Source organism: Lithobates pipiens, unplaced genomic scaffold (genome assembly GCF_037356315.1).
Source record: "Lithobates pipiens isolate NorthernLeopardFrog02 unplaced genomic scaffold, aLitPip1_a1.2 Scaffold_10, whole genome shotgun sequence".
NCBI classification, from domain to species: domain Eukaryota; kingdom Metazoa; phylum Chordata; class Amphibia; order Anura; family Ranidae; genus Lithobates; species Lithobates pipiens.
The window spans coordinates 24,953,212-24,978,433 of NW_027507686.1; the positions used below are offsets into that span (position 1 = coordinate 24,953,212).

At 41.7% G+C, this 25,222-nt stretch overlaps 1 protein-coding gene across 9 annotated transcripts in view; it reads left to right on the top strand.

The window, feature by feature from the left end:
* LOC143928148 (F-box only protein 31-B-like) overlaps positions 1-25,222 on the top strand; it is a 219,652-nt gene that overhangs the window by 56,344 nt on the left and 138,086 nt on the right. For all 9 annotated transcript variants that reach the window (XM_077452897.1, XM_077452871.1, XM_077452879.1 and 6 more), the window contains 2 exons: positions 9,902-10,004; positions 12,894-13,028. Coding sequence is in view for 6 of the 9 variants with exons in the window: in XM_077452889.1 (XP_077309015.1) it covers positions 9,902-10,004 (103 nt within the window). In the remaining 3 variants the exon portion in view is untranslated. The remainder of the gene's footprint in view (positions 1-9,901; positions 10,005-12,893; positions 13,029-25,222) is intronic.

The window sequence follows — 25,222 nt, forward strand, 5'->3', positions numbered from 1 at the left end:
TTCACCCATTGGAGGATCATAGCATGTGAAGGCACATATATAGCCAAGTACAGGTGCTGGATGTCTACTGACATGGATGGAATTCATATTATATTCCAGCACAACAAATCAGTGTTGTGCTGGAATGTTATGTTATGATGTGCCGCCATTAGATCGCTTCTAACTCCCTGAGATCTTTAGATTGGTGGTGACACTTTAAGGAGAATTACAGCCACAAGAAAAGGGAGGAGATTGGATATTTTTAAAGATCTTTTTTTCTTCTCATTAACATCATTTATCAGCACCGGGCGATAAAAGCAGTTTAATGAATGGAGTTGGAATGGGTTAGAACCCCTCTGTTAGGTTGTGGTTGCTTTCTGTGTCCCCCCTTTGTGAGATTTCCATGTCCTCAGGACATGATATGAAACAAAATGTCTACAACAGGGACACAATGACGGCAGGTGATCTAATCCTCCCCACTATGTTCAAAACAATAATAAATGGGGAGGAGTTCTGCTTTAATAACCTCATACAATGTGCACATCAGCGATTGACCCCATGTGACATCATCGTCTGAGCCCTAAGCCCCAGGATGAAGTATTCCCATTGGATCTACACCATGGAATGAAGAAGCCAAACTACCCAACAATCCAGCTGACAACCAGAATTGGCAACACCCCTACATTATACCGCTAAAGCAGCAGCAGTAGGCCTAGAAACCTTCCCTGTGCTTCTTCAGAATTAGAAAATGTCTTGTACTTACTCCTCCTAGGAAGTGCTTCAGATGTTGGTCCATGTCCGGGGGGTAAACAGGATCTTCGTAATTCACGGCCCTCCTGTATACCTGAGTGGTATCGTCACGGAATGGTACAGTTCCTGTGGCCATCTTGTATATGACAACCCCCATGGAAAACCAGTCGGGTGCAAACTGGTAGAAGTCGCCATTGATAACCTGGTAATCAGAGAAGAGAAATCAGTTACTTAGTTCCTACAAACTTAGCATCCTTTTATAGGAGAAATAATAATATATATTCATTGAACGTGTATTCTAAGGGAGGCATTTACAAAGCATCAGTATGTCCTTATTGTGGCAATAGCGCTACTTTAATAAAAATGACATTTATAAAGCACAGCGGTGGAATTGGGACTTTGAGTGCTATTACAGGGAATGGGTGTAAACATAAAAAAAAAAAAAACGAGCGAGAGCCTAGTCATGTGATTCACCCTAATCAAATCAGAGTTCTCTTAGTGATATCTGCTCTCCAGTAGAAATCATTGCAACATTAACCTTGATGTAGCTTTTTAAAATTTGATATGTTTACTATTTCATATGTCCATTATTATAGATATTGTAGCTAGACTCGCTTTAAGCAAGAGGAATAGCAAAGAACAACCACTGTGCCCAACAGCTAACCAGGAGGCAGAGGCGGCATACGCAATGGCTGCCCCCATGGACATATATTAACCACTTCAGCCTGGACTAATTGGCTGGCCAAAGACCAGAGCAATTTTTGTGATTCAGCACTGCGTTGTTTTAACTGACAATTGCCTGGTCATGCTATGTGGCTCCCAAACAAAATTTACGTCTTTTTTTCCCCCCCCCACAAATGGAGCTTTCTTTTGGTGGTATTTGATCACCTCTGTGGTTTTATTTTTTGCATTAAAAACAAAAAAAGAGCAACAATTTTGAAAAAAAGCAATATTTTTTACTTTTTGCTATAATAAATATCCCCCAAAAGAATATAAAAACTAATTTTTTTCCTCAGTTTAGGCTATATATTCTTCTACATGTTTTTGGTATAAAAATAAAATCACAATAAGCGTTTGATTGGTTAACCACTAGGGGGCTAGGAAGGGGGTTAAGTGTGTCCTAGGGATGTGTTCTAACTGTTAGGGGGTGTGGCTATGAGTGGCACATCACTGATCGCTGCTCCCTATAGCAGATGAACAGTGACAGGTCACTAGGAAGAACGGGGAGAAGTTGTGTTTACACTGACATCTCCCCGTTCTTCAGCTCCGTGACACGATCACGGGACACCGTCGGACATCGAATTTGCGTGTCCCATGGGCATGATCTTGGAGCTTGCACGCGACCACACAACAGCAAATTTAAAGGGACGTACCTCTACGCCCATTTGCCTATCAGTGCCATTGTGTTGACGTATATGTTCGTGCGGCGGTCAGCAAGTGGTTAACATATTTTTTTAAAATAATTTTAAGAGCTTAACCACTTGTGGACCGCCTAACGGGGATGTACGTCCTTTTTTTGAAGAGGGATATCTCGGTAACGGCAGCAGCTGCTGCCACAACCGAGATATCCATCTCTTCAGGCGGCGGTCGGCTGTACGATAATGGTGGTCTCCGCGGCTGATTCGCCGCGAGATCACCGCTATCGGCGGCGGAAGAGGTGCCACCCCCCTCCCGCCGCCCTCCCGCACCTTCCGCCACTTACTGGAGCCGTCGGTAGCGGCGGAGGCGATCGGGTCCTCTTCCTAGCTGGGCATAGAGACAAGTGAGGCTAAGATGGCCCCCACTCGTCTCTATACCATAGGAGGGCGGAAGCGACGTCAAAACGTCACTTCCGCCCATACCTCTTAAAGGTATATATTTTTTTAAATGTCAGATTTTCTTTCTTTTTTTTTTTTTTAGCCCAAATATGAGATCTGAGGAGTTTTTGACCCCAGATCTCATATTTAAGAGGACCTGTCATGCTTTTTTCTATTACAAGGGATGTTTACATTCCTTGTAATAGGAATAAAAGTGATCCATTTTTTTTTTTTTTAAAACAGTGTAAAAATAAATAAAATCAATTAAAATAAATAAGAAATTTTTTTTTTTTTAAAAACACCCCGTCACGACGAGCTTGCGCACAGAAGCGGGCGCATACGTGAGTAGCGCCCGCATATGAAAACGGTGTTCAAAACCATACATGTGAGGTATCGCCGCGATCGGTAGAGCGAGAGCAATAATTCTAGCCCTAGACCTCCTCTGTAACGCAAAAAATGCAACCTGTAGAATTTTTTAAATGTCGCTTATGGAGATTTTTAAGGCTAAAAGTTTGACGCCATTCCACGAGCGGGCGCAATTTTGAAGCGTGACATGTTGGGTATCAATTTACTTGGCATACCATTATCTTTCACAATATAAAAAAAAATTGGGCTAATTTTACTGTTGTCTTATTTTTTTTTTATTCAAAAAAGTGCATTTTTAAAAAAAAAAGTGCGCTTGTAAGACCGCTGCGCAAATACGGTGTAAAAAAAAGTATTTCAATGACCGCCATTTTATTCTCTAGGGTGTTAGAAAAAAAACAATATAAAATGTTTGGGAGTTCTAAGTAATTTTCTAGCAAAAAAAAACAGTTTTAAACATGAAAACACCAAGTCTGAAAAAGAGGCCTGGTCCTTAAGTGGTTAATGATTACCAATCAGGTGTTTTACATTGCAGGGTTCTGTATGCAATCTAAAATGTTTATATTACAAGTATCAGAGGGATAGTGATTGGATTGTGATATGCTGAATAGATGAGGTCTAGTGTTGGGTAAAAAGAGCGTGACTTACTTCTGGCGCTATGTATCCAATCGTTCCGGCTACGCCCGTCACCTTCCTATTACCAAACAGATCCATTTCTGCCAATCCATAGTCTGCAATACGGACGTGACCTTCATTGTCCATTAAGATGTTGCTTAACTTGAGGTCTCTATGAACTATGCCACGTCCGTGGAGGAACTCAAGTCCGCAGGCTATTTCCGCCGCAATGAATCTATAAAAGAGAAAAATGAATTAGATTTTACAGTGATTAGACTTAAGTATAAACATTATCCATGGGCAGGGGGAGGGAGTACCTGGCTCTATCCCATTACCGGTCCCAACTTTGAGCTTGTTTAGGTTACCGTACGGTTGGAGTTCTGGGCATGGCACCTGCTCACCATTTCTGGTTTTTCTGGAGTCTCCTGGGAGAACCCATTGGTAGGATCCAGGCTGTAAACATGCTTGTCACAGCAATAGGCATGTGACTGGTACTATAAGACCCCAAGTCTCTCCTCTGCCCTTAACAGCATTCACAACACCGAGATCTGAGTTTTTGAATGATTTTGATTTCTTAAAAATGTCAGGTCTCAATGTCATCACATCCGTGGTACCATAGCGGAGAGCCGATCGATCACGATCACAGCTTTGTTCAGCTGTCTGACCAGCCAGTAGACGTGCCGGCTGGTCGCCTGGGTCTCCCGGTAGGATGAGAGAGCCTGAGAAATCTGTGGTAGGTGCCGGGAGTGGAGGAAGTCCCCTCCTGCTGCATGTAAAACCAATCCAGCTGTTAGTTAGACCGCCACCTCTAAAAAGCAGTACCAGGGTTATGAGGTACCAGTACATCATTGGTCCAGAAGTGTTAACCCCTTCGTGCTGGTGGTATGCATATATGTGGCCTCTAGGTGGGTGGGAATTAACACTGAGAGGCCGCATGTATGGGTGCCAGAATGTAAACAGAGCTGTCCTGAGGATGCACTCCTGGCACAGTTACTGCTGCCTAAAGGAAAGCTCCCGATATCTACATGCGATTGGGAGCTCTCTGATCATGTGACCACTGTGACAGCCAATCATGGCAGTGGTCACATGATCAGAAACCCAGCTCCATCTCCCGGCAAACCTCTTAGAGAACGTTACTAGGTGACTCTGGACTGTCTCCATCTCCTTCCCCACATGGTGCAATCACTGCCGCTTTGGAGAAACTGGGATTGCAGAATGCCATGTGTGTGAACAGTCTACTTGGAACACCAACCCTACTATGATAATATAGCGTATCTAAGCTTGGGAGAGGCGCGTGGTCCCCAATTTTTGGCGGGACGGAGTGACATTACTCTAAAGTATCTACGTCAGATCTGGGTGGACTGATGTAGCTACGCATTCTAATGGAGTCCAATGTAATTCTAAACTCCTAAAAGCCTGGATTGTAAAGCAACATATCTTATAAAGATTACTTTCTATTCTATTCTCATTGTGGTGATGAGACTTACCTTATGACGGAAATAGGAAGAGGGAAATGTTTATTGGTGAAATCAAACAGATCCCCTCCAGAGACGTATTCCATAGCGAAACAGGCAGAATGGCGGGTCTGAAAAGTGGTGTAAAGTTGGGTGAGGAATGGACACCCTGCCGCCATCTGCATGACCTTCTGCTCTGTTTCAATGGCGCTACGTTGATCTGAAGTCTTCACTACAGACTTGATGGCCATGATCTTCTTGGCTGCAGAATGAGTTGCCAGAAAGACCTGTCCGAATCCGCCTTCTCCGAGCAGGCGGTGCAATATGAAAGGTGACTGGCTGTCGCCGTGTGATGGTATTGATTGGACATTTCCTGCTGTGACAAGTTTGATGTTTCTAGTGTCACAGCTCGGGGGAGTGACAAGAGGCGGGACTTCTGCTGCTGCAATCCTCAGAGGCTTTCTAGCTGGTGCGGCATTTCTCATGATCTTTCTAATCGCTGAAATATTTCTCATGCCCTCTCTAGTGTCACAGCCGGGGGGAGTAACAAGAGGCGAGACTTCAGCGGCGACGGCAATTTTCATGGGCTTTCTAGCTGGCGCGGCATTTTTCATGATCTTCCTAATGGCTGCAATATTTCCCCTGATGTTATTAGGGACACAGCTCTGGGGAGTCCTCACAGATGATATGGCGTGGACTACATCCCTATCATGATCCAGAAAGCCATTAAATGGCTCAGGTCTTATCTCTGCAATCATGCTTTCCATTATAAATGGTCTCATTTCACTGGTTAAAAACACAGTGAAAATCATACGCTAGAAGAAGAAATCTCTTAGGAGCTCAGAATAGGTCTTCACACCAAGAGAAGTCAGACTCTTCTGAGCTCCACAGGTGTGAGACTGCTTTTTATAGCGGCACTGCCAATGACATCCTAGAGCTGGTCACACTGACCAATCACGTCGCAGTGCTTGTCACGCCGGCCAATCAAATCACAGTGCTGGTCACCGTGACTCCTCCCCTAAGTTGGCAAAAAGCCAGCCAGTACAGTCACATGACCTCAGCCAGTACATTTCTGGATTTCAACTGTCAACTGTCAACTGTCAGATTTCAAATTTTCTCTATTCTGTGGGGGAGGGGAGGATGAGATGACTGCTGAGATTTACATTTCTGCAATAAACAAGTTTATTTCTGTTTTACTTCCCATAAATAGATAGATAGATAAATGTAAAATTCAGATGTGTGGCAAATAACAAGAACGACCCCATCCATGAAATGTGATGTCCTCATATTGACAAATTTCACAAAGATAACACACCAGGATAAGGATCCTTCTCCCCCTGTCAACTCCAGAAGGTTTTAACCCTTTCATGACCAGAACTTTTTTGCTATTTAGCACTGTTCTACTTCAATTGGCAATTACATCATTATGCAACACTGTATACAAATGAAATTTACACATTTTTTTACCCACAAATAGAGCTTTCTTTTGGTAGTATTTGATCTCCACTGGGAATTTTTATTATGTAAATAAACAGAAAATTCAAATGTAAAAAAGACCAAAATTTCCAGTTATAAAATATATCCAATAAAATAGTTAAAAAAAATCTTCATAAATTTAGACCAAAATGCATTCTGCGACTTGACTTTGATTAAAAAAAAAGTATAAATTGTTTTCTTATAGTGTTTACAATATTTTCTTTAAAAAGTAAATAAATGAAAAAAATCCAAAAATGAAAAAAAAAAAAATATTTTCAGTTTTTAAATATATCGAATAAAATAATTAAAAAAATCGAATTTCTACATAAATTTAGGGCAAAACGTATTCTGGTACATGTCTTTGGTTAAAAAATTTTTTTTTATATATTAATTGGTTTCTTTGTTATCTACAATCTTTTTGGTAATAAAAAAACATAAATAAAAATGACTGAAAAAACACAAAATTTAAAAAAAGGAATATTTTTTATTTTTAGTTAGGAAACATATCTAATAAAATAGTTTAAAAAAAATCTTCATAAAATTTTAACCAAAATGTATTCTGCTACATGTCTTTGATTTAAAAAAAGTATATATTTTTTTTCTTACTTATAGCGTTTGAAATCTTTTTGTTAAAAAAATAAAATAAATTAAAAAGACCAAAAATGTTATAAAACGTATCCAATAAAATAATTTAAAAAAAATCTAATTTCTATATAAATCTAGGCCAAAATGTATTCTGGTAGATAGTAAAAAAATAATAGCAATAACAAAAACATATTGCTTCATTCATTTAGGCCAATATGTATTCTGTTTATATATTTTTGGTTAAAAAAAAATTGGAAAAAAGAAAAAAAAAATTGGGAAAAACATTATTTATTTTTAATGAAAACACCGAAAATTTTTAAAAAAGGAATCGTTTTTATTTTCAGTTATAAAACATATCCAATAAAATAATTAAAATAATCAAATGTTTTCACAAGTTTAGGTCAATATGTATTCTGCTACATTTTTTTGGTAAAAAAAATAATCCCAATAAGCGTGTATTAAATGATAATTAAAACAATTTAATTTCTTCAAATTAATTTTAGGCCAGAATGTATTCTGCTACATGTCTTTGGAAAATAAAAAAAAGGTATATTAACTGGTTTCTTAGTTATAACCTCTGCAATCTATGGTGTATACAGTACTCTATATATTTGAAAATTGATCAGTACTGACAGCCTGTTCTATTTTTTGAGGCCCCTAACCACTTGACCTCCGAAAGATTTAACCCCCCTAATCACCAGGCCATTTTTGCGATAACTGACAATTGGTTGTGCGGCGCTGTACTCAAATAAAATTGATGTCTCCCCCTTCCCCACAAATCGCGCTTTCTTTTGGTGGCATTTGATCACATCCACTGATTTTATTTTTTGGGTTATAATCATAAAAACAACTACAATTTTTGGTCACAATAGACAATTAGATTTACATAATATACAAGTCACATTGCACAATATACAAAACAGTATTTTTTTTTACTTTCTACTATAAATCATATCCAATATATATATATATTTGGTAAAAAAAAAATTAAAAAAGACAAACAATTTGAAAAACTATTTTTTTAATGAAAAAACACCAAAAATTTAAAAAAATGAATATTTTTTATTTTGGCTTAATAAACATATCCAATAAAATTATGTAAAAAATCGAATTTCTTCATCAATTTAGGCCAATATGTATTCATATTTTTGTTTAATAAAAAATCCCAATAAGGGTATATTGATTGGTTTGCGAAAAAGTTATAGCTTCTACAAACTATGGGATATTTATATTAATTAATTTTATAGTAGTAATGGCAGCGATCTGCGACTTCTAACGGCACTGCGATGTTGCAGTGAAAATTTGGGACATCTAACTGGCACTATTTGGGGACTAGTGAGACTAATACAGTGATCAGTGCTAGAAAATATGCACTGTCACTGTACTAATGACACTGACTTAGAAGGGGTTAAACATCAGGGGTGAGCAAAGGGTTAAATGTGTGCCTGACCAGAGTTTTACTACTGTGGGGGAGGTGCTTGTACTAGGGGAAGGCATGGATCGGGGCCTCTGCTTAGCAGAGACACAGGCTCCATGTCTTCTCTACTGACAGACCGCCGTTCTGCCTGTGTACAGAATCATCACAGCAGGAGTGGGCCGGCGGCGGTGCCCACGCACTCCAGATCCGGAAGTACACGATCACGTATTGAGTATGTGATGTTGTGCAGCAGAACTGCCTTGCCGCCATATATACACAGTGTATGGTTGGCAAGTAATTAAAATGCCAGGACAGTCCAAATATCCCCCAAATAACCCATTTTTCGAAAGTAGACAGTCTGAGATAAGAGGACAAAAAATGTATTATGTATATATTTTTTTAACACACTTTTTGACCAGAGCAAAATAATGTGCCATATTAAGATTGTACTACTCTGGAGAAGTGATCATTATTATTATTATTATTATTATTTTTTATTTTTTTTTACACATTATGTTTGCATATAGCAATGAATTTTATTACTTTAAGCAAGAATTTTACTGAATGAAAGAATGAAATTGATTCATTTAGTTTATTTTGTTGTGATTGGACCCAGTCTGTACCATGTGACCAATGTCAGCTAACAGCACAATTGTACACAATGTATGGCTTGAAAGGAAGCCATCCATCAACTGTCATGTGACCTGCTGTGATCGTCTCTCCTCTACTCACGTCTATCATACATGAGTGAGGAAAAGCCGATCAACAGCTCTTCCTGTTTACATTGTGATCAGCCGTGATTGGACATGGCTGATCACATGGTAAAGAGCCTCCGCTGGAGGCTCTTTACTGAGATCGGTGTAGCGGTGTGTCTGGCTGACACACCGCACCATCGATCACGTTGGTGCGCACAGTGGCTGTTATCCTGCTGGACATCATCTGACGCCCAGTCAGGATAACGCAACCACCGCCCGGCCGTCGTTTTGCTATAGGCCGGGCGGGAAGTGGTTAAAGTGGAACTAAACCCTTCTCTCCTTTACAGCCAGGGGAGCTGCCATCTCAGCCTCTGTTTGATCTGCAGCAGCCATGGTGCTGCACATGTGATCAGTTATGTCACCAGTCATTTCATGGCTTAACATTTCAGCTGAGAGCACAAGCAACTGTGTCAGTTAGCATATTTGGCAGGCTTTGAATGTAACTGTTGCTAATCCATTAAATTGATGTTTTTAGTCCACTTTAAGCAAATCCTTGTGTGTGAATCTTTTGCCGAGATTCTTACCTGTAGATCCTACCAGTAACAGCACTTCCTGATGGGGACTTACAATGCTAAGACACTGCTTTGCAATTAGCAGCAGCGTTGTCTTGCTGTGTGCACTCTGCCATTGGGCTGTCATCTCTCGGTCAGCTGCCATCCCCGCATATCGATGTATTAACAATCTTGCGTTCTTTTTATTTTTTGCCGGCAGGAATTTCGCACATGACTGCGAGATGTCTTTGGGAGGAAGCTGGACGATATTTTCCACAAACAAAGCTCACCCTGATGAAATTCATCTATATCTGACAATATGAGTAAGTGAGGGGACATAAGGAAAAATTCTTCTTTTTCTTCTTCTTTCTTCTTTTCCTTCCCTCCTTTCCTCTTTTTCTTCTTTGTTCTTTTCCTTCCTTTCGTCTTTATCTTCCTTCCTTTCTACTTTTTCTTCTTCTTAATTAATTTCCTTCCTTCCTTTCTTTTTCTTCTTCTTTCCCTTCTTTCCTTTCTTTCTTCTTTTCCTTCCTTCCTTCATTTCTTCTTCTTTTTTTCTTCTTCTTTCTTCTTTTCCTTCCTTCCTCTTTCTTCTTCTTTTTTCTTTTTTCTTCCTTCAATCCTTCCTTTCTTCTTCCTCCTCCTCCGCCTCTGGTAATTTGTATTGAATAGGGGATGGTGATGTGTTTTCAGTGAGTCTCATCTTCAGCTATTATAATATTTACCTAAAGATAGTTCCTGATAGGACACTTCTGATCCATATTTGCCTGGTTCTATTTCAAATTCAGCTTTGTTATGCCGCGTACACACGATCGAACTGTATGACGTACTTAGTCCGTTGAAACACATTTCAACGGACAATCCGCTCGTGTGTGGGCTTCAGCTGACTTTTTCAGCGTGCAGTCCGGAGTACTAAGAATTTCGGTTTGCACAACAATCTTTCCGTCGTACTTTGGTTTCAGCGGACAATACGGTCGTCAGTATGCTGGTCCGACGGACTAAGAATGGCGCATGCCCAGAAAGGATTTACAGGGCGGAAGCGCTCTGTCTTGTAAAACTAGTGTTCGTATTGAAGCTAGCATATTCATCATGCTGCTAATTTTGTGTTTTTTTAATATAGCACATTCTTTTCTTCTTCATAATGCAAGAAAAGTGAAGTTGCTTTGCTGCTTATATTCACACAGAGTTATCACAAATGTCTTTATTCATCCTCATCCTATGATTAATATTCCAATTCGAGAATAAATAATAAAAAAAAATAACGGACGAATTAAGCTGAAGTCTGAAAAGCGCGAATCGTCTCTAACCAAACTTCCACTAACGCAAAGTCAGCAGAAGGAGCACAAAGGGTGCTTTGCTGTGTCTTGGACTTCCTATTTCTAGTCCCGTCGTACGTGCTGTACGTCATCGCGCAAGCTTTCGTCGGACTGTTTGTGTATCCGTGTGTGGTCAAGTCCTTTCAGTGGAAAGTACGTCGGATTGTCCGTCGGATTGTATGACGGACTAAGTCGTCATACAGTTCGATCGTGTGTACGTAGCATAAGAGCTCCTTCTAGTGGCTGTTTTTTTTTTTCAAGCTGGGTAAAAGGTTCAAGTGCACCTGCCAGTAACTTTCCATGTTTCCATGAATACATTTCTGACCTTTCATAATATACAGGAACAGTATAATTTTTCAGAAAAGTGTCACCCCATCTACCAACGAACGTTCATAAACGGTGCTGTATACAAGGGGTTAAAGCAAGCAGCAGCCATAAGCTTGCTATTTGTAGAGCCAGCGAAGGGCTTTTTACATGAAAGTGATCCCATTTATGATCACTTCTATAGGGCTCTGAATGGTACACCTTCCCACTGCCACCACTTGCGGTGCTTCTCAGGCCCTCCCATTCCTCTGGGATGATCAAGACTGCAGGAAATGGCTTTTCATATTTGTTCCCTGATCCCCTTTAAGATTAATGAATCCAGAAGAGATGTGTATTACCCAATTTCTGGGTTTACAGCTGCAACTCCTTGGTTACTGGAGCCGAGGATGCAGCTAATCAAGCATGACCTGTGCTTGATTAGCTGTAATGAAGGACAGGGGGAAAATTTGTAGTTTAAAAGCCCCCTATGTTATTCCATTGAGCAGGTGACCGGTTCTCTTCATGGAGACATTGGGGGTCTAGCCCCCCCCCCCCCAATGTCTCTATAAAAATGACCTATCACCTACCCAATGCAATAACATAGGGGGCTTGTTAGCCTATTAGACTATCAATTTCCCCACTATCCTCCATTACAGCTAATATATTACCCATTACATATAGGGGGTTATTTGCCTATTTGCCCCTTGTTATAGCAATAAAGTTAAGTAAAGAAAAAAGTGTAAAAAATATATTAAATACAATAAATAAATATTTATGTTTGTTTAAATAAATTAAATATTTTCCAGCGTATGAGATAACCTTTTACACTTAAAAAAACTGGCCAAAAATCGGGGGTTGTATTATTATACGCCGGATCAGCCCCTTCTGAGGGTTCGGTAATACTGTATGTAGCTTCGGCTACATACAGTATATACCGCTGAGACAATCCCGGTGAGCAATGTATTCATATGAATACAGAGCCTGCTCGGATTGGAGTAACAACCTCTGCCAGTCGGATTGGCATTGAGAGTCAGAGAGGCGCGGGCTGATGATGATACAGCCTCTGCCAATCCAAGCAGGCTTTGTATTCATTAATAGAATACATCGCTCACTGTGATTGGCTCCAGCAGGAAATAGGATATGGCGCCAGCTCTTCTGCTAGGACGAAATATCAAGCGTCGGAAGCCTCGGAAGGGGGTCGTCTTATACGATAAGTACAAGAAAAAAATGCTAAACAACTGTAAGATTAGGGGGCTGTCTTATATGCCCGCTCGTCTTATACACCGGCATATATGTAAGTAGAGAAAAAAGTATAAAAAAAGATATTATGTAAAATAATTCATTTTTGTTTTTTACCCCCAATATTTCCATAAAGATCACCTTTCACCTGCCCGATGCTATCACAAAATGCGATGATGTCATAAGTCTGCTGCAAGCAGGAGGGAGCGGTCTCCTCTCTGACAGTGATCAGTCTGTGCATTGTAACTTTGTAGCAAGTAGGGGCTGATCTGTGCCCGACATATGTGCACACCAAAGAAGTAGATGGTTGGCTTCTTTATCCTGTTTATCTTGTTCTTTTGTGTCTCTTTGCAGCAATTGCCTTACTTACTGTCGGACATATCGCCCACCTAGCCGGCCGGATGATCTGGTAAAGTCTGACTTTTTCACGGCCTGGAGATAGTCATGCTGAGTTTCCATGGGATGACTGCCAAGGCCACAGAAATAACGGTGAGCAGGAGCCTGATGTGTCCTTCTAATAGGAAGAATATTGAATCCTGTGAACAGAGCTGGAATTCTTTCCTGTTTCAGACCCGCCAATGGGAGGGGGAGGGGTGGCCACACACTGAGAATATTTAATTTCTTCATGTCTGTATATTGATACCTTGCTCTAAGCCAGTGATGGCGAACCTATGACACGCGTGTCAGTGCTGACACGCGTTGCCATTTGGGGTGACACGCACAGGATTTCATGCGATTCATCCTCGGCTCCTGCACGGCCGCCGAGGATGAAAGAATCTGTGCTGGAGGAACGCGGGGGGGCGGGACGTGTGATCTCCCCCGCCCACACTCACTTACTGTATCGCCGCCGCCCCTTTCTGAGCGCTGGGGCTGCTGGTAAGGCGTGCGTGCCGTGCGCACACACGTCATCAGCGCGGCGAGGGAGGACCCGCAGGAGAGGAGCGCGGGAACAGTGCGCGCCTCTCTCCAGTCAGGCCAGCACAGAGAGTCTACTCCTGGGACTGTCAGTTACGACCGCACCACAGCAGGGAACAGCGGAGTGCCAACGGGAACTGTGAGCGTCATTAGCAGCAACTATTGGGGTGCCATGGACTTGCCCACAATAACTGAGATAAGTGAGGGGGAGGTTGTGTTAGCTTGTTAGGCTAGTTAACCCCTAATTGGCTATCTATAATTCTATCTGCTGTCACTGGCCCACTGATGGAGCACCCAAAAAATAAAAAACAAAGGTTAAGTAAAGGGAGTGGTAGTAGCAGTGGCCGACCCTTTCAAGAGACATGGAGCGAGATGTATGGCATTATAGAAAAAAATGGCAGATCATTTTGCGTTCTATGTACTGAAACGGTAGTAAGCAGAACGTGGAATATAAATAGACATTTTGAAACTAATCATTCCCAGCTCTTGGAAAAAAGTGAGGATGATAGGAGGGAATACATTTCCAGGAAGCTACACCTTTATAAGAGCCAATCTAACTCCATCCTTAAATTTATAAAAGGCTCTACAAATTTAAACTCTGCAAGTTTGAGCATTGCTCACTCCATAGCTCAGCATGCAAAAGCGCTTAATGAGGGAGAATTTATTAAAGAAACTCTCCTAAGATGTGCGCCAGTTCTATTTCACGATATGCAGAATAAAGATGCAATTATTAAGAGAATATCTGAGTTACCACTCAGTAGAAATATCATAAAAGACCGAATAATGAGACTGAACACAAACGTACAACAGCAATTAAAGAGAGACATAAGGAATTGTAAATATTTTTCCATCTCTCTTGATGAAACTACTGATGTCACATCGCATGCTCAGTTGGCCATTATTGGTCGATATTCTGATGGTCACACAATGAGAGAAGAGTTGATAAAGTTAGTATCAGTGCCAACAAGTACATCAGGAAGCGAAATATGTAAGGTTGTTATGCAAACATTCTGCGACCTAAGCATTGATATATCTAAAGTTGTGTCAGTGACGACAGATGGTGCCCCAAACATGGTGGGGAAAAACGTTGGATTTGTGAAATTGTTTACAGAAGCTATTGGACATGCGATTGTGCCTTTTCATTGTATTATCCATCAGGAGGCTTTATGTGCCAAGGCAGGATTCACTGACTTAAATGACTTAATGTCAGTTCTAACAAAAATAGTTAATTTAATAGCTGCTCGCCCCCTTCACAAGCGAGAATTTTCAGCACTTTTACAGGAGGTTGATTCCACCTACAGTGGACTGCTGATGTACAATAATGTAAGATGGTTGAGCCGAGGAAAGGTTCTTGAGCGCTTTGTGGAGTGCTTTGAAGAAATTAAGGTATTTCTTGAAGAGAAGGATCTGGGAAACTTTCCTCAGCTCAATGATGATAAGTGGGTCAACACCCTGATGTTTTTTACAGATCTCTCTGTTCATGTTAATGAACTGAACTTAAAGTTACAAGGTTTTGGCAAAAGTATCGATGTTATGTTTGGATACATAAAAGCTTTTGAAAGTAAAGTAAAAATTTTCAAGCGGGATGTAGAAACTAAAACGTATAAGTATTTTCCTCGAGTACAAAAGCATTTTGAGAAGGCCAGTGCAGCTGTACGAAATGAAGTGGAACTCTTGCATATGAAGTACCAGCATGTTTTAGACTCGTTACTTGACCAGTTTACTGATAGATTTAGTCAATTTAGAAGCCTAGAACAGACCATGAAAATAATTAAGTATCCTGATGTAGTAGTCTACAATAGTTTGGAATTAAATGGTTTCCAATGGATGCAAATAGATGATTTGGAGATGCAGCTTGCAGAATTTCAAGACAGCATCTGGGCTCAGGTGTTTGTTGACTTGAGGTCAAAGCTTGAGAATCTGGAAAGGGGCCGCTTGGAGAATAAAGATGAGTGCCACTACGAACAGGAAATTTGGAGTGCCTGGAACAGACTACCAGACACTTTTAGCACCCTGACAAATATAGCAACAGCTTTACTCACAATTTTTCCTTCTACGTACTTTTGTGAGACCTTATTCTCAGCATTAAATAATATCAAAACCAACAAAAGAAACAGATTGACAGATGAGGTTAGTAGCGCTTTCTTGGGCCTGAAGTGTACAAAATACCAACCTTCAATTGAAGATTTAGCCAATGAAATTCAGCAACAAAAAAGTCACTAATAGGCAGGTTAGTTAAAGAATTCGCCCTCCCCCTCACTTATCTCAGTTCACGGCAGGGCTGTGGAGTCTGCTGCTTCCAGCTCCACGTCCTCATCAACATGCCGCTCCGGCCCGTCCCCGCTATGAATATTCATAATCATCGCCCTCGCGTCACTAGGAATATTCATAGCAGGGGCGGGCTGGAGCGGCATGTTGATGAGGACGTGGAGCTGGAAGCAGCCGACTCCACAGCCCTGGTTCACGGCACCCCAAACAAGTTCAATAATATCAAGGGCAACATACGAAATTGACTGATGAACAAAGAAGTTACTAAGCAGGTATGTTAAATAATTTGTTTTTGGTTTATTAAATACAATTATATATTGCAATTATACATTTTTGTAGTTTAAACTATAAATTGCGCAAAAATTATGTTTTTTTGTCGAAGTGACACACCACGCGAGTTATGCTCGATTTTTTTCCGATTTTTGACACACCACACCAAAAAGGTTGCCCATCACTGCTCTAAGCCCTGCTATTATCTAGAGGTAAGCCCCTCCCATTATTTAGCAGTCCAATGCCAGAGCCTACTGAGGGTACTACATTGGGCTGTAGAATGCTGGTGGAAAGACTTGATTTAAGAATGGGCGGTACTTGCCTCACAGCCAGGTAAGGGTGGACTCTGTTTGGGACCCTGATGTAAGTGGAGAATCTGATGGGGGCCTTGATGTATGGGGACTGATGGGGACCCTGGTTTAAGTAGGGAGACTGATGGGGACCCTGGTGTAAGTAGGGAGTCTGATGGGGACCCTGGTGTAATTAGGGAGACCGATGGGGACCCTGATGTAAGTAGGGAGACTGATGGGGACCCTGATGGGCAACCTAATGTAAGTGTGTTTGGGGGCATCTGATTGGGACCCTGATATAAGTAGAGAGTCTGATGGGGACCCTGATGTAAGTAAAGAGTCTGATGGGGGCCCTGATGTATGGGGACTGATGGGACCCTGGTTTAAGTAGGGAGACTGATGGGGACCCTGGTGTAAGTAGGGAGTCTGATGGGGCTCTGATGTAAGTAGGAAGTCTGATGGGGGCCCTGATGTAAGTTGGGGGGTCTGATGGGAACCCTAATGTAAGTAGGGAGTCTGATAGGGACCCTGGTGTAAGTAGGGAGACTGATGGGGACCCAGAAGTAAGTAGGGAGTCTGATGGGTACCCTGATGTAAGTAGTGAGACTGATGAGGGCCCTGATGTAAGTTGGGGGTCTGATGGGGACCGCTATGTGAGTAGGGAGACTGATGGGGACCTTGGTGTAAGTAGGGAGTCTGATGGGGTCTCTGATGTAAGTAGGGTGTCTGATGGGGGCTCTGATGTAAGTAGGGGGTCTGTTCGGGACCCTTATGTAATTAACGAGACTGATGGGAACCCTGGTGTAAGTAGGGGGACTGATAGGGACCCAGGTATAAGTAGGGAAGCTTTTTATACAATACAAATTCCAGAAAAAAGTACCAGGCTAAAGCCCATAATATAATGAAAGATTTAAGGAGATGTATGGAAGGAAGAGGAAAAAAGGAGGGGTCAGTATCAGGGGTTACATCCATCCGTACCCACATAACTGTGCCCATGGATATGTGTGTGCAATCACAATTCTATTAAACAGTGGATTTCCGGGCCCTCGTTGAGGCTATTTGGGGATAAGATGTTTTATTTATGGATCCAAAAGTTGTCACGTTTGCACAACGCCAAAAATTTTTCATTGGTAGTGAGGGACTTATCAGATATGCATTCGATGGCAAATACCTTCAAGGCACCTGTGTCCCCACCATGACATGAGGTGAACTGGCTTGGGACACTATGCTTGTCTGAAGGATCTTTGGTTAACCTACGGTGCTCAACGATTCTCTTACAAAGTGGGTGTATATTATGCCCCACATACAAGAGACCGCAAGAGCACAGTAACGCATAGATCACATAATCCGTAGAACACGTGATGAACTGTTTAATATTCTAAACATTGTTTGTCCCCCCATGAACGTGGTTTGTCCCCCCATGGTTTGTGAGGCATTCTCCCTTTACCATATAAAACGAATCAATCAGCGCTGAACACAACAAATAAGTGAAAAATTAAACAATTAATTAAAAAACATGCAGCTCGAATACTATAGGTCAAAATACCAAATCCCACATTACAGTACAGCGCATAAATAAATAATCTAAGTGAATGAAAAAGTGACACTCTATTAGTGCATCAAAACACAAAAGTCCATAGATTTAAAGAACAACAAGTAGAGATGTCAGAAAAAAGATCCGCTTGTGCAATGTGCCTCCAATCGACAAAGATAAGTGATGATGTGATTCCTTCACCAATAAGCAAGATGGACTCTCACCTCAAAATATGGACCCCTGATTTAACAGACAGGTCAGAAAACGCATGTTCCCATCATGGGTAACTCACAGCATTCAGTAGATATAGCGGTAGTGCTCAAAGATTGAATCCTTTTCAGTATCCTTAATTTAATATGATTCCATAAAAAACATAAAAAACAAAATCTAGTGCTCTCTGTTTCCACAAATTTATTTAAAACAGAAGTAAAAGAGATACACTCACATTCTGGTGCACTGATCTCCAGTGCTGAGTGCTGGGCATGAAAACAAATTTATCACAGCGTCCATGCATGGATCAGTATAGCAGCTTGCGGATGATGTCACGGCTTAGGTCACGTGGTCCGTACGCGTTGCGTCCCCGAAAGTAGGCGGGACTTCATCAGCATCCTCCCTTTACCACATCTAAGAATGACCATTATATTATCAAAGAAAAATCGAATATCTGCCTTTTTGGCCTTATTGGCCTCACTTAACTTGCTGGGCGCAATAATGTTCTTCAAAAGCACTTGGCCCTTCTAAAGGTGATACGGGGTGTGTCGGAAATGACAGGTGCCAATTTGGTGTCCATCTGTAAAATATGCCGTTGTTTCGAAAACACCCTCTCAATGGCATGGTAATCACTGTTGAATACTGTAGTGAAATGTGTGATGTTATGCTCATTAGTTTTGATATGGGGTCTTTTAAGTGAGCTATTAAGGAGTTTAGAATATGCCTCTTGTATTAACTCCTTAGGATAGCCTTTGTCTATAATTTTTTGTCTGAGAAGACAGCTCTGTTCTATATAGTCCTCCACCTTCGAACAATTCTTTCTTAGTCGATGGAACTGGCCAGAGGGGATATTGTCCTTCCAGGTGGGGTGGTGACAACTCATATAATGTAAATATGAGTTACCACCAACTTTGCAGAAATTCTTTGTAATAATTGCACCTCCCTCATCGGTCAACTCTAGATGCAGGAATATTGAAGTTATCGGACAAACCATGTTTCAAGGACTGTTAATGTTTGCAATATTAAACAGTTCATCACTTTTGAATTATGTGATCTTTGGGTTAAGGTGCTCTTTACCGTCACTTGTATGTGGGGTGCACTATACGCCCACTTAGTAAGAGAACCTGTGAGCACCATAGGTTCTTCAAAGATCGTTCAGACAAGCATAGTGTCCTACGCCACTTCACCTTGTGTCATGGCAGGGACACAGGTGCCTTCACTGTCTTTGCCATCAAATGCATACCTGATAAGTCTCTCACTGCCAGTTAAAGATTTTCGGTGTTGTGTAAACGTGAGACCTTTTGGATCCATAAATTAAACACCTTTTCCCCAAATGGCCTCAGCAAGGATGCGGAAATCCACAGTTTAATACACACACATACAGTCCCTTGAAAAAGTATTCATGCACCTGGAAATTTTCCACATTTTGTCATGTTACAACCAAAAACCTAAATATATTTTATTGGGGTTTTATGTGGTAGACCAACACAAATTGGCACATAATTGTGAAGTGGAAAGAAAATGATAAATGGTTTTCATTTTTTTTTTTTTACAAATAAATATGTGAAAGGCGTGGTGTGCATTTGTATTCAGCTCCCCTGAGTCTACTTAGTAGAGCCACCTTTCGCTGCAATTCTATCTGTAAGTCTTTTTGGAGGTGTCTCTACCAGCTTTGCACATGTAGAGAGAGACATTTTTGCCCATTCTTTTTTGCAAAATATCTCAAGCTCTGTCAGATTGGATGGGAAGCGTCTGTGAACAGCAATTTTCAATTCTTGCCACAGATTCTCAATTGGATTTAGGTCTGGACTTTGACTGGGCCATTCTAACACATGAATATGCTTTGATCTAAACCATTCCATTGTAGCCCTGGCCGTATATTTAGGGTTGTTGTCCCACTGGAAGGTGAACCTCCGCCCCAGTCTCAAGTCTTTTTTTTTTTATATTTATATAATCTTTATTTGTATATGCAGATTGCATGAAGAAAACACAGTTTGATAACAGGCATAGAAAAAGTATAAGAGGGGTAAACCGGCTCAAATAAGCAATGATCATCGTATACCCCATGAGGTCCGATTGATCATCCGACATGGAGGGTGCCAAAACATGGAGAGCAACATAACCAATACTGTAACATATGAACAATAGCAATAATATACTGCTCCAAACATATCTACATATCTTTAACCACTTTCAGACCGGACCATTTTGCTGGTCAATGACCAGAGGTCTTTTTACAATTTGGCACTGCGCTGCTTTAACTGGTAATTGCGCGGTCATGCAATGTTGTACCCAAACAAAATTTGCGTCCTTTTTTTCCCACAAATAGAGCTTTCTTTTAAAGGTATTTGACTGACTGCAAATTTTTTTTTTTTCCGATATAAACGTAAAAAGACCGCAAATTTTGAAAAAAAATGATATTTTCTACTTTTTGTTATTAGAAAAATCCAATAAACTCAATTTTAGTCATTTTTGTCTTTGGTAAAAAAAAGTCAATAACTGTATATTTATTGGTTTGCGCAAAAGTTGTCACATCTACAAACTAAGGTACGTTTTCTGGAATTTACGCAGCTTTTAGTTTATGACTGCCTATCTCATTTCTTGACGTGCTAAAATGGCAGGGCAGTACAAAACCCCCCCAAATGACCCCATTTTGGAAAGTAGACACCCTAAGGAAATTGATAAGAGGCATGTTGAGCCCATTGAATATTTTATTTTTTTGCCTCAAGCGATTGAATAATGACAAAAAAAATGTTTTATTTTTTTTTACACAAAGTTGTCACTAAATGATATATTGCTCACACATGCCATGGTTATATGTGGAATTGTACCCCAAAATACATTCTGCTGCTTCTCCTGAGTACGGGGATACCACATGTGGTCGACTTTTTGGAAGCCTAGCCTCGTACGGGGCCCGAAAACCAAGCACCGCCTTCAGGATTTCTAAGGGCATACATTTGTAATTTCACTCCTCACTACCTATCACAGTTTTGAAGGCCATAAAATGCCAAGATGGCACAAAACACCCACAAATGACCCCATTTTAGAAAGTAGACACCCCAAGCTATTTGCTGAGAGGCATGTTGAGTCCATGGAATATTTTATATTTTGCCACAAATTGCGGGAAAATTACAAACTTTTATTTATTTTTTATTTTTTTTCACAAAGTTGTCACTAAATGATATATTGCTCACACATGCTATGAGCATATGTGAAATGACACCCCAAAATAAATTCTGCTGCTTCTCCTGAGTACGGGGATACCACATATGTGGGACTTTTTGGGAGCCTAGCCACGTACGAGGCCCCGAAAACCAAGCACCGCCTTCAGGCTTTCTAAGGGCGTAAATTTTTGACTTCACTCCTCACTACCTATTACAGTTTTGAAGGCCATAAAATGCCAAGATGGCACAAAACCCCCACAAATGACCCCATTTTAGAAAGTAGACACCCCAAGCTATTTGCTGAGAGGCATGTTAAGTCCATGGAATATTTTATATTTTGCCACAAGTTGCGGGAATTTTACAAACTTTTTTTTTTTTTTTCCACAAAGTTGTCACTAAATGATATATTGCTCACACATGCCATGGGCATATGTGAAATGACACCCCAAAATAAATTCTGCTACTTCTCCTGAGTACGGGGATACCACATGTGTGGGATTTTTTGGGAGCCTAGCCGCGTACGGGGCCCCGAAAACCAAGCACTGCCTTCAGGATTTCTAAGGGTGTAAATTTTTGATTTTACTCCTCATTACCTATCGCAGTTTTGAAGGCCATAAAATGTCAAGATGGCACAAACCCCCCCAAATGACCCCATTTTGGAAAGTAGACACCCCTAATTTTAGGGGTACACTAGTGAGACTCACAGGTAAAAAAGCACCTAGGCTGTCAGCGACTGTATCAAAACGCTACAAAAAAAACTGTTAGCGATCACAGGGATCAGGCCTGACTCTGCGAACGCTGCAGTTATGTGCGTTGTGTTTTGTAAGTGACAGTGATCGATCGATACTGCACTTGGGTGGGCTGGGCTGGGCTTGGCGGAGGGGCTAAATGCAGGTGGTAGCAGGTATCTGGGCTGATCCCGCTAACAATGCGTTTTGGGAAACCTAAACTGCTGGCGACGCTAATATAGATCTGATCAGATACTATATTACTAAGGGAGGTGTATGCTTTGCGCGTGGGTGTTAGCGGTACTGGCACTAACCTGACGCTGCCTGGGGCGACACAGACCTTATCTGACCCTCAAACTTATATCACCCGCCGGGTGATCAGGGGGTTAAACCTTTATTAGGTAATAAATGGCGGGTGCCCTGAAACTATAAAAAAATAACTAACCAACCAGCGTCACCTGTAACAGTTATTTGGTGATCACTGGTGAAAGGGTTAACTAGGGGGCAATCAGGGGGCTTTATGCGGTAGTATATGGGGGTCCCTGGCGCTATAAAAAGCTGTGGCGAACCTAAATACCTACCTGCCTAACTAGCGTCACCTGTGACACTAATACAGCGATCAGAAAAACGATCGCTTATTAGGCTGGGTTCACACTGGAGCGATGGGGGGTTAGGAGGTACCCTAGAACTAAAGGGGGCTAACCCTAACTGCCCTAACAGTTATTACAGTCACAAATGACACCAATGCAAAAAAAAAAAATGCAATTGGTGTCACTGTGACTGGGGGTGCAGGGGTGATTGGGGGGGTGATTGGGGGGTGAGAGTGTGCCCGGCATGTTCTCCTGTATTGTGTAGTGTCGGTGCAACTCACCGATCCTCTCTCCTCGGTGCCGGAACGAAAAATACCGACACGGAGGAGAGATTACATCACTTCCTCTGCCTGTGTTTACAGGAGAGGAAGTGATGTCACGCTGCACTTCCATTCGTCAGGAGCGATCGCGAGGGGGTGGCCATGAACGAATGGCCGCCCCCTCATCCCGGATCGCTCCTGAACGGATTCCAACCACCGCTGGCACCGGGGGGGGGGGGGGGGGCAATCGGGCCCCCCACCCACGGGAAGGCAGGGACGTACAGGTACGCCCATATGCCTGCCCGTGCCATTCTGTTGACGTACATCGTCGTGCGGCGGTCGGCAACTGGTTAAAGCATCTGTGGCCAAATATTAGCCATTGAACATAAGGAACGACAGCCAAGTGAGTAGGCATAGACAAAGAAGGGGCAGGGAATGAGGAGGAGGAGGAATAAGGAAGAGGAGCAAGAATAATGACAAAGGTAGCACTCCATCATAACATTGGTTCTATCCTACCAGTCTCAAGTCTTTTGCAGACTGGAACAGGTTTTCTTCTAAGATTGCCCTGTATTTGGCTCCATCCATCTTTCTATCAACTCTGACCAGCTTCCCTGTCCCTGAAGAATAGCATCCCCACAGCATGGTGCTGTCACCACCATGTTTCACGGTGGGGATGTGTGTTCAGGGTGATGTGCAGTGTTAGTTTTCCTCCACATATAACGTTTTGCTTTTAGGCCAAAAAGTAACATTTTGATCTCATCTAACCAGAGCACTTTCTTCCACATGTTTGCTGTGTCCCCCACATGGCTTCTCGCAAACTGCAAACAGGACTTCTTGTAGCTTTATTTCAACAATGGCTTTCTTCTTGCCACTCTTTCATAAAGGGCAGATTTGTGGAGAGCGCGACTAATAGTTGTCCTGTGGACAGATTCTCCCACCTGAGCTCTGGATCTCTGTAACTCCTTCAGGCACATGGAGTTACCATGTGCCTCTCGGCTACTTCTCTGATTAATGCCCTCCTTGCCCGGCCTGTCAGTTTAGGTGGACGGCCATGTGTTGGTAGGTTTTCGGTTGTGCCATACTCTTTCCATTTTCAGATGATGGATGGAACAGAGCTCAGTGAGACGTAAAATACTTGGGATATTTTTTTATAACCTAACCCTGTTTCAAAGTTCTCCACAACTTTATCCCTGACCTGTCTCGTGTGTTCCTTGTCATTCATAATGCTGTTTGTTAACTAAGGTTCTCTAACAAACATCTGAGGGCTTCACAGAACAGCTGTATTTATACTGAGATTAAATTACACACAGGTGGACTACTAAGTATTTACTAATTAGTTGACTTCTGAATGCAAATTGTTCCACTAGGTTTTAGATAGGCCCCTTTCACACGGGACAGATCCGTGATGATCCGCCCTGTGAACATCCGCTTGCTCAGCGGGGATCGCTCTGTTTATCCACGCTGAGCCGGAAAATGACAGGGCGGTCCCTGCACACTGTGCAGGGACCGCCCTGTCAGATCTCCGCTCTCTTCTATGGGGGATCGGATGAACACGGACCGTCTGTCCGTGTTCATCCGATCCGCTCTGCAGATGGATAGAAAAATAAGAATTGGACCATAGCGGAGACGGATGATATCGGGTGTCAGCAGATTTTCATCCGCTGACACCCGTTATCCCATAGGAATGCATGTATGTCCGTATTTCATCCATAAATGGATGGATGAAATACGGACATACTGTCCGCACGTGTGAAAGGGGCCTTAGGGGTATCAGAGTAAAAGGGGTTGAAAAGAAATGCACGCTACACTTTTCACATATTTATTTGTAAAAAATGTTGAAAACCATTTATAATTTTCCTTCCACCTGTCAATTATGTGCCGTTTTGTGTTAGTCTATCACATAAAAGCCCAATAAATTACATTTAAGTTTTTGGTTGTAACATGACAAAATGTGGAAAATTTCAAGGGGTGTGAATACTTTTTCAAGGCACTGTATGTATGAGCAAGGGCATGTGGGTGTGGATGGATGTAACCCCTGATAATGGTCCCTCCTTTTTTCCTCTCCCTTCCATGCATCTCCTTTAGTCTTTCCTTATATCATGAGCTTCAGCCCAGTACTTTTTTCTGGTATTTGTATTGTATCAAACAAGCATTGGTGGGATAATATCACTGTAACTCTATTTTTTATTACATCATAGTTTTATTGTTCATTTTTTTAATCATCTTATATTGGGACAGCTGTATAGTTCTTGGTATAATGGCTGTTTTTTAATCTAGTTATCCACTGGTAGTTGATTTGCCTATCTCTGGGCAAGGGGATGTGCCGTTCCAGTTGATATAGGTATATAAGATTGCCTTGCTGGTTAGCCCATTGGGAGTTGACAAGGGGGCATTACCCCAAAGCATGTTGTTCTGTCAGCACCTCCTTGGTGTGTTCCAGTGGTCTACGTTGTG